This window comes from Cupressus sempervirens, chromosome 3, assembly GCF_028749045.1.
Source record: "Cupressus sempervirens isolate cs-2001-9-10 chromosome 3, ASM2874904v1, whole genome shotgun sequence".
Taxonomy (NCBI): Eukaryota; Viridiplantae; Streptophyta; class Pinopsida; order Cupressales; family Cupressaceae; genus Cupressus; species Cupressus sempervirens.
Window position 1 is genome coordinate 65,069,144 of NC_143120.1, and position 10,726 is coordinate 65,079,869.

The following is a 10,726-nucleotide window of genomic DNA, read 5'->3' on the forward strand; positions in this document are numbered from 1 at the left end:
GTCACTAATATCTTAGGAAAAGCTTTTTCTAACCCATCTTAGAAATATTTAGAAAATATTTCGTTGATGTTGAAGAATGTTCTCTTTTAAGTACAAGTGATAAAGCTTTCATCGTTTAAAAAGAGTGTCTATAGAGAAAAAGTAGCATAATCTTTATTCCTAGTGTTAAAAAGAGTGTCTATAGAGAAAAAGTAGCATAATCTTTATTCCTAGTGTTAAAGTAAAAGGTATTATATGAGTAGGATGCTGACTTCTCTCCGTTTACATCGTTTTATGTAAGCATTTAGTCTTACATGTTAGTAAGTATTTAGTTTTGGTTTTGTGCATTCATATTTTTTAATTAGGATCATTTTAGTAGGTTCTCACATGTATTTTTTTATTCTTAAATTTAAATTTAAATTAATTCATGAATTACATGCTAATAAGTTTAAATTGTCTCTAAAGTTTATATAGGAGGACATTACTTTGAGGCCTAAACTTTTATTATTTAAACAATATATTACTAATAGCTATTATTGAGATTATGCTTTTTATAATATGTAAAATTAATTTATTAAAATATTATCAATCCAAAAAGTTTCACAATACTATTAACAAAATTATGATCTAAAGTTTTAAAAAACTTATATAACCTTATAAATTTGAATTGCTTATTTAAACATTACCATAACTCTTCCTACTAATGGAACTTTTCAAAGAATAAACCAAGTCAAATATTAATTCATAATACGAAGTGGCCTAACATAAAAAAATTATACTTAAATTGATACATACCTTTTTAATCTTAAATTAGTAAATTGTGTTAAATATTATTATTATTTTTTTAATAGTAATAACAAATTATAAATACAGTGAATCAATTAAAAAGTTATTATGTCAAGACTGAATTCCATAATTATTAAATCTGTGTGCATCTTTCTTCAATTATAGAGAAAATCTATCAATTTTTTTTTAACTGTATCAGAGCTCTTGTTTTACAATATATTTTTTCCTTTACCTTCGAACCTAACAATATGAAGCCTTATCTATACGAAATAGTTCTATTCTTTATTGTTTCTTTCTTTTGTATGACATAATCGGTATATTTTGAATCAATTTGTTTAAACTATGGACTTGGTTCTTAGTATCACTAATCGTAAGGTTGCCGTGGTAAGAATGTAAGCTCAATGAAAACGTAGTCAAAAAGTATTATCGTGGTAAATATCTTTTTTGTGATATATCGAAAACATTGGTGAAGGTTCTCATATGTTATCAAAGTATCGAACACTGTCTAAATCATTGCATCATGAAAATTAATGATACTTTCAAATCGTCTAATACCGAAGCTTCAATTCTACTTTCAATAACCCAGTTTTATTCACAGAACATTATCAGTCTTCAGCTCTAAAAATCAAGTTTCCAATTACGGCAAATGAACTTACTAACCGAGAACTGGGGATGCATCTCCAGTCCACTATGGTTCATTAGATGTTCATTACAAAATATTCAGCCCTGAGCTTTGGGCATGGATGAAGCCAAATGAAGTTGATTTGTTTTATACCATTGCTTCTGCAATTATTGAACTTTACAATGAATGGTTGAAGCAAACAAATAACAAATTATTCAAAGTCTTAACGCATGACAATGAACCTGCAGTCTCATTTTAACATAAATGATGTAACAAATTAATGTGCGAGTGACAACCCATTTTGCACAAGATAAAATACACTTGAAAATTCTTCAATATAATGCCTTCAAAAAATCAAGTATTTAGGACCTGATAAGTAATCCAAATACAATATAAGCAATGAATTTGAACACCGTTGACTGACAACAGGAGATTTTAGGATGATGCTCATTCCCAACACAACTCCCAAGCAATTCATAAGTAGTAAATGGAAGACATACCACCATAAAAATAACAAATTGGGGAAAAATAAACAATGAGGATTCAATGGTTTAATGTCAACTGCTCTGCCTCTTATAGACAATCATGCTGATACAGCATTAAAGAACATTTACAAACTTGAGTGTTGTGAAGTTTCAAACCTGAGTTATTTCAGAGAGGACACGCAATGTAGCAATTCCAAACTGCAACTCACACATCTGGGTCTAGGAGAGAAGTTTTGTTGTCATTCCCATTAGTTGAAAACTGAACTGGTTGCAAAGCTGGGTCACGATATGCGTTAGCCAGACTTTCAAGAAACTTACCCATATCTGGATTTCTTTCATCTGCCCTATCCCTTTTTATCAAAACCTTCAAGGGTGCACATTTTTGGCATTAATATTCAGAAAGTCAATTGCTTAATATTAAGTATGCCTAGACATTTATGCTTATTTCTATATCTGGTAACAAAAACAAGCTTATCACAGATGTGTTATGAGCAACAAGTACCTCTGCAGGATAGTTCTTGAACATAGGCAGAAATCGTTTCCGACAATAGTTGTCGAAGAGAAGAGTAATTATACACATAGGTATTACCCAGCCGGAAGCGAAAGGAAGTTTCTTCAGTCCAAATATTCCAATTGCAATTATTTGCATGAAAATCAATGAAAATATCGTACAGCTATGCACAATAGGCCAAAATTGGCCAGCAGTTTCAAATTTAGGCGAGTAAACATTCAACAGCTGCAAAATTCATACAACACGAGTAAGCATATACCAGTTAATAGCTTAATTTTTAACAGATGAAAGTTTCAAATACCAGTATGATAGGGAAGATTCGCATGTGAAAAAGAAATAAATCACTTTTTAAATTAATTATGTATAGAATTCTAAAGAAAATGTGGATTCAAAGTGTAACAACCCTACTAGGAAATATTGTTCCAAGTTTGCAATATCTTTTCTTTGTAACTTGTATGCATTTCATCAAACAGTTAACATTCAGCTGTTATCCCCTTTTGTATTGTAATCAGCGTCCTATTTGGATTTAAGTTGTATATCTTGGTATAGTACTATAGCAGATTATGATGCGTATGTATGTCATTTATTGATCTTGCAGAACTCTTCGGTGCTAAAACAATAAGCACAGTTGTTTTTGATACTTTATATTCAATAGAAAAAAAAGTGATTGTAACTTATAGGGATTTACACGGGGAATTTTATAGGAGGTTTCATTTAATGTAAGAAACCAAATTCTTATAAATATGTGATATTCTGTTAAATGGAAATAGGTAATAGAAGTGATATACAAAATTCTGTACGTAATGTCCCTTTCTTGGGTAGTTCTACTTTTAGCATGGTTGATCTACTATCAAGGGTTCTGTAGGTCAGCACAGTGAATAAGGAACCCAACCAGATTTTTGGAACCTTGCAGGGAAAATTATGAGCCATTTCAAATGTTCAAAACTTCAAAATATAGTCTCCTATTTTTCAGAAGATTGGAAGTTCGCTTGCTATTTATTAAAGAGGCGCATTGTAAGTTTTCAGCTAATGAGATCAGGTGGATGGTTTCAGAATAAAAATAAAATATTGAAGTACTAACTTTTTTGTTTTAATTAAATAAAATAAAATATTTCATTATAGTCACTTTATAATTTAATACAATAACTTGAGAAAATAAAAGGAGACAAGGTTGTTTTTAAAATAATTCAAATAAAATCAATTTGAAGGGCCCATGAGGAGGTACATTGAACTCGGAGAGGATTACATAAATTATTGAATCATGAGAAACCTTAAAAGTGGAATTAGGGTGGAGATGAATAAAAAGACATTTGGGAAAGTTTTGGAGATCTTTAGGCATTTTTACGGTGGAGATTTGGAATTTACAGAGCTCTAACATACAGGGTGAGATTTGCAGGTTGTAGGGACCAAAAATACTTGTAATTCAAAGGGCCTATAGGAGTGGAAGATCTTCCAAGGGTCTGAAATATTATTTCTTTCAGAGACTACTATAGGAGGAATTAATTTTTCAGGTTGTCATTGTCATTTTCAGTTCTGGAAGCAGATCTGAGCCAATTGAGACACTAGACATCAGTATCATGCACATCTACAGCCAAACATACACTCCTGGTACTGTATATGAGTAATGTTAGTATGCTAATAGAAACCAAATTTAAATAAAGCTTCTACAAACTAAACAAAATTCATAAACTTCAAAATAGACTAAGATGAGCTCTCAATTGAGAATATGAGCCATTAATGGGCTCTCTCAATGAGAAGCTCTCTTGTTGAGTAGCTTTGTCTAAATAGATAGGATGTATGCTCAAGCTTATGCTTCAAAAAGGGCTTCAAATGGAGTTGGAATTTGGGTGTGAGTGTATGGTTTTGATGTAAAATGGCTTCTCAAAATGGCATTATGACTTTACTTCATGGATTGTGTTATTTTGCAAAGGGGAAGGATCCAATTTATAGGCAAGAGGCTTGAGGGATTGAGGGCTAAGATGCAAGGATGGGAAAAAGTTCATGGAGGGCTCAGATTGCATGAGAAGAGAGCACATGGATTGTGCTTCCTTATAGCCAATCAAAGAGTGACACATGTCACATGGTGAGAGGATGGAGGAAAGGGGAAGGATGAGTCAACAAAGGAGGCTCAAGGGATAAAATCTTCATAAAGACCCTCATAATGACTTGTAAGAGCAATGAAAGGGCTTGCAAGAGTCATTTATGACCTAGTGGACTTCATAAAGTTTTATGGTTGATATATTTTGAGGGTGATGAGAGCAATTTTGACTTGGACTTGATTAGGAAGGTTTTAAGCTTGTTTAGGCTTGTGCAAATGATTAGAGGATGGATTGGGATGGTTTAGGATTAGCTTAGGGATAGGCAAGTGGATGGCATTTAATGAGGGTGGGTGAAGGAGGAGATATTTGTTAACTTTGGCTTGGGTTAGTAATTCTTAACCCATGTTTAGGGAATGTGACAAGGTTAGGAGGGGATTAGGATTAGGTTTAAAGACATCTTCTAGAAGAGTCTAGACTTTGGATGAGGATAAAGACTTTCTAGAATAGTCTAGAATTTCCTAGGATAAGGATGAAGACTTTCTAGAAGAGTCTAGAACTTCTTAGGATGAGGATAATTTAGATTTTTAGGAAATAAATAAAGTTTTATTTATTTCAAGGGTTTGGGTTGAGGAGATATTTATTAAAACTTTTTTAATAAACATGAGGATTAATATTTAATCTTAATTAAATATTTTGAGTTGGGGTTAGGGGTAGGAAATGATGGGATTAGCCTTTAATTAAAATTAAAGAAGGATTAGAAGATTTTGGAAGAGGTTAGTGGTCTTAAGGAAATTGGCCAAGTTTTGGGCAAAAAATAAATTTTTTATTTATTTTGGATTTTTTGGTCAATTTATTAATTAAATAATTAATAAATAAGGAAATAATGTTTAAATAAGATTTAAACATTTTTGGGAGGGATTCCTTAATTAAATATTTTTAATTAAGATAAAGGGATTTAATGGCATAAAAATTAATTAATTAATTAAATAATTAATTAATAAATGATGATGTCATCAGGACTTTTTCAGAAAATAAAAATACTTTATTTTCTAAAGATTTTTAGGTGTCTACAGGTACTAGTTGCAACAATTCAAATTTGGGACACGAGGGTTTCCAGGCTGCAAGAAGTAGAACAGATCAGATTCAGAACTGAAAAGGTACATCATAAAATTAGAAAATTAGATCAGGCCGAGAGGAAACCATCACTTGTGAAAATTAGGTTTAATGTGATAATTTTGGCATGTGACAGGCATAATTAGGCTCGTACCTTGTTGATGAGTGCTTTATGACCACACCAACATAGAATAAAGTGCCAAAGACATACTATCTTCTCTTGAACAAAGACACCATGTATGCTAAAATTGTAGAGAAGATCATAGAGGCAATTACAAGGTTTTGACTGTGTACTTGCAACTTCAGTGTGGATATGAGCTCGTTGTTGAATATATAGCTTCAGAAGAAGTATATGACTGTCTCTATTCTTATATATATATATATATATATATATATTAGAGAAGTCATAATGTTTGTGATATCAAAGATCATATGTATGTTTGTGTATATATATATTTAAACGTGCAAAGTTATAATAAATTTAGAAATCGATTCAAATGGTCGATTAAGATGTTTCCATTGAAATTAAACAAACTTGTATTACATACATGCCCATGTAGGGACATGACCCTATGTGGCCATTGGCCACGTAGAGTCATGACCCTACGGGGGCGTGTCCTCTTTCACATATGTATTTAATACAATATCTGCCGATGGGTCTGAGCATCAATTACATTGGCAATACTCAGTCCACATCAGGAGATTACACAGCCTCGAAGATAATACAATCTGATCTATATACTTTGTCTGTTGACTATATACAGCAGTAAAAATTCAAATCAAGGACAGTCTGATCTCATACATTGAATCAGACTTCAAGACATCCAGTCTGATATTTAAATATCAGACATTTTTGATATCTTCTGTTAAGCAACAGTAACTAGAGAAATTATAATCTCTATCAGAGATCCTACAAACCTTTACACTCGTTAGGCTTGATGTATACTGGAAATGCAAGAGGTTTGCACTTGTTTGTAATATCCCCGTCATAAAATAGATTATTAATCAAAACTTTGTTAATGGGCAGATTGATGTAAAATATCTCGGACCCATTTTAATTTTGTTTCCATAGGTAAGTGTAGCCGTCCGCTATCTTTGTACACCCTCGGGAAGTCTTCTCGACAGGTATTTAAGCACGGCTTCTAGGTAGTCATAGGTATGCAATTTGGATTATTTATTTGTACTGCAAATTCCAGTTCGAATTCTCTGTAATTTGCCGTTTCAAAAGAGAAAGATCTTCCCTACTTGGCTATTTCTGGTTTCGGTGGGATTTAAAACCTCACCCTATTTCGTCACTTGTAACACTTCGCTCGGATCTAGCAAATCGGAGCACCATCTTTTGACAAATATTAATTAAAGAATATTCTTGTTCAAATTTGCATTTTTGTCTGGTGTTACTTGACAAATTTAGGATTGATAGTTTATGGTGCATGATTGAACTTGTTTACCATTTGCACCCCATCTATCCTTCACCCCGCTTAGTGCAACGTCCGTATCACCATCAAAACCTATCGTACGACCTTCCTTGTTCCACCGTACGAACATCTCATGCCTCCCATCCATACGACCTTATTGGCTACCTTCTACCATATGGCCACTACACTGTATGGCCCCTTCTGCTTCCATCTACCATTCGGCCCTCTTGCCCTCCACCTCCTGTACGCCCATCACTAACCACATCGTACGGCCATCAAACATCCATTGTACGACATTCCTGTTTGTCACTGTACAACAATAATATCACTGCCTGCACTATCGTACAAACCCCAGTCATTCATCTCCATACAATCACATCGTCTTTGTAGTCGCCTACAGAGGTCGGGAACATCACAGTGGTATCAGAGCTTTGATCGTGCCAACTTGGAAGAGGAGAAGAACCCATTCCGTTGATAGAATGGCTACAGAACTAGAGTCCACAGTTGCCGATCTCATGGCACTACTGAGAGAACTGTGAGGAATCAGGCACAGATCAATGAGACTTAGCGTCTCATGGAAGGAACTCTCAAAAAGTTGGCAGACAATAAAATATCCAGCGAACAAAATGGTCACAGTGTGGACTCGGTGTCAGGTAAAGCAAACCCTCTTCTAGCACACTCTCGACCTCCCATGCCATCTTTTCCCCCATGGACAAAGGCACCACATGGAGGGAAGTAACCAACATTTGAAGAAATGCAAGAACAACTGAGGGAAGACTAGAAGAATGAGAATTTGGAGGAAGATATATCCTACAAAGATTATGCAGATCTAAGAATGAGAGATTCAGGAGGCAGAAATCGAGGATATTTTAACGACGACCTCAGAAGGAAGTTGAGTAAAGTAAATTTGTCTCCATTTAATGGATCCGGATCCATATCTGCGCAAGTGTGGGTAATGAAGGCCAATACTTACTTCTAGCTTAATCCTATGCAAGAAGAAGCAATTAAATTTGTAGCATTACACTTGGAGGGAGTTGCGCATGATGGTGGCATCACGACACCATCACATAGGGGCATTGATCAAATAAATACTTATGCAGAATTCACCAAGAGATTGATAGATCGGTTTGATGGTAAAGATCTGGAACTCAATTTCAAAGATCTGGCATAGCTGAGGCAAACTGGATCGGTTGACCAATACATTGCAGAATTCTAGAAATTCTCTGTTTTGGTCACGAACATTTCTAAAAGAAGGTAGATGGTGCTTTTCATGGATGGATTGACAAAACCACTAAAAGGTTGGGTAAAAAGGTTCAATCTTGCCAACCTGTCGGAGGCCATTAAGAAGGCACGGAGTATGGCATCATCCTCTTGGGGTTACTCACATTCCAAACCACCGATGTTCCCAAGGGACAGAGATAACAAACCTCTATTGAGGAAATCGTCGTTGGACAAAGCTACCAAACAAGAGCTGTGAAGGAAGAAACTATGTTTCAACTGCAAGGGACCATGGGAACTTGGGCATAGATGCCTAGCCAAATTGGTTAGTTTGAACTGTATGGAAAGTATTGCAGCATTGGTACGACAAGGAGGAACTATCGACCTTGCTAGTAGCCCAAGGTGCACGGTATTTCGTGTACGAGGAACCTCCAAAGACAAAGGGTTATGGTGATGCTCGATAGCGGGGCCACTCTAAACTTCATGAACTCATCTCTGGTGAAGCAAAGAGGTCTACCTATGGAGACACGCAGGATTCCAGGTCAAGGTTGCCGAAGGTACTCTTCTGCCCTGCACACACCTTATTCCTCAGCTAAGTATCACAATGGCGAAACACACGGTGACCGAGGATTTCTTCATAGTGGACCTCGATGATAGGGAAGTTATTCTGGGCATATAGTGGACGGAGACACTTGATTAATACACTCAGAGCTTTAAACGGATGGACTTCACTTTTGTTGTTGATGGAAAGAAGGTTGTTCTCTACAGAATGGAAAATGAGGGTCTGAAGGAAGTTTTTGCACATCGGATAGAAGCAATTTTTCAGCGTAATGACATTGCTTGGGCTGCACACTGTTTTGTCTCGGCGGAACCTATAAAAGGGCAACAGACAACTCCCTAGGATGATCTCCAGAATATTTTGAGTGATCATGATAAAGTTTTTATAGACATTCCTCTTGGCATACTGCCTCATCAAGGGTTTGAACATACTATTGAGTTGGGAGCAGGAGCCAAACTTGTCATAACCACACCCTACCGCCATCCCAAAAAATTCAAAGATGAGATCGAAAAGATGATTTAGGAACTATTGGAGAAAGGATGGATCTGTCCCAATTCTATCGCTTTTGCGTCATTAGTAGTATTAGTAAAAAAGGACGAGATGATGCACATGTGTGTGGACTACCGTGTGCTGAACAAAATAAAAATAAAGTATAGATATCCCATTCCAAGGATAGATGAATTATATGGCACAATCTATTTTTCAAAAATAGATTTCCATTCCGGATACCATCAAATCTGCATGAGGGAGGAAGACATGGAAAAGACGGCTTTTTGTTGTCACTACGGGCATTATGAGTTCCTGGTCATGCTGTTTGGATTAACGAATGCACCTGCTACATTCCAATCATGCATGAATCGCATCTTCAACAAACAATTGCATAAGTACTTATTAGTGTTTTTTTGATGATATTCTTATTTACAGTAGGACATGGGAAGAGCACCTGAAGCATCTAGATGAAGCTCTATGGATCATGAAGGACTAGTCCTTGTTCGCCAAGCGATCCAAGTGTGAATACGGTATGACAAAAATATTGTATCTGGGGCATGTTGTTAGTAAATATGGAGTTCAAGTTCATTAGGAGAAGATTCAGGCTATCCTTGATTGGCTTCCTCCAAAATTGCTCACAGAATTGCGAGGATTTTTCAAACTTTGTAGTTATTATAGGATGCTCATTAAAGGATTCTCTCAACTCAGTGCACCCTTAATGGATCTAACAAGGACCTGTGGAATGAAAAGGCACAACTCACTTTTGATAAGATGAAATAGGCAATGGGTACTTGTCCCATACTTGCTTTACTTGATTTCACTCAACTGTTCATTCTGGAATGCGGCGCATCGGAAGAGGGCATTGGCGTGGTACTAATGCAAGATAGACACCCCATAGCCTATGAGAGCAGGAAGCTTACGCAAACAAAACACTTATATTTTATTTATGACAAAGAAATGTTGGCCAACGTACATACACTAACCAAGTTCCGACAGTATCTAGTGGGTGCCAAGTTTGTCGTTCGTATGGATCACAATAGTCTAAGATATTTCCTGGAGCAATGAGAGTTGAACGAGAGGCAACAAAAATGGGTAAGCAAGGTTTAGACTTTTGATTTTGACATTGAATATGTGAAAGGAAAGAACAATGTGGTTGCAAACGCTTTGTCCAGGAAACTTGCCATCTGCTTACTGACCCAGATTTCAGCTGACTAGAAAGTACATTTGTTTGTAGAATATTCCAAAATCAGATTTGCCTGTGAGCTGATGGATAGCAACACCCAGGATGATCAGTAGAAAGTGGTTGATGACATCATTTATTGTAAGAATTGGATATATTTAGTGCCAGAATCCAAATTGAAGCAGAAAATCTTTAAGGAGGTACACGACTCACCCTTGGCAGGACACTTGGGCTTCCTCAAAACTTATAGACATTTTAGAGAGAGGTTTTCATGGAAAGGTCTTAAAGGAGACATATTGCAATATGTAAGAGAGTGTGCAATCTTCCATT

At 35.7% G+C, this 10,726-nt stretch overlaps 1 protein-coding gene across 1 annotated transcript in view; it reads right to left on the reverse strand.

Moving 5' to 3' along the window:
- Positions 1-1,703: 1,703 nt before the first annotated feature.
- Positions 1,704-10,726, reverse strand: part of HYP1 (hyperosmolality-gated Ca2+ permeable channel 2.3) — a 182,811-nt gene continuing 173,788 nt past the window's right edge. The window contains exons 9-10 of the mRNA XM_089818387.1: positions 2,375-2,608; positions 1,704-2,236 (exon numbers count right to left, since the gene is read on the reverse strand). Of these exons, the coding sequence (XP_089674513.1) occupies positions 2,078-2,236; positions 2,375-2,608 (393 nt within the window). The 3' untranslated portion in view covers positions 1,704-2,077. The remainder of the gene's footprint in view (positions 2,237-2,374; positions 2,609-10,726) is intronic.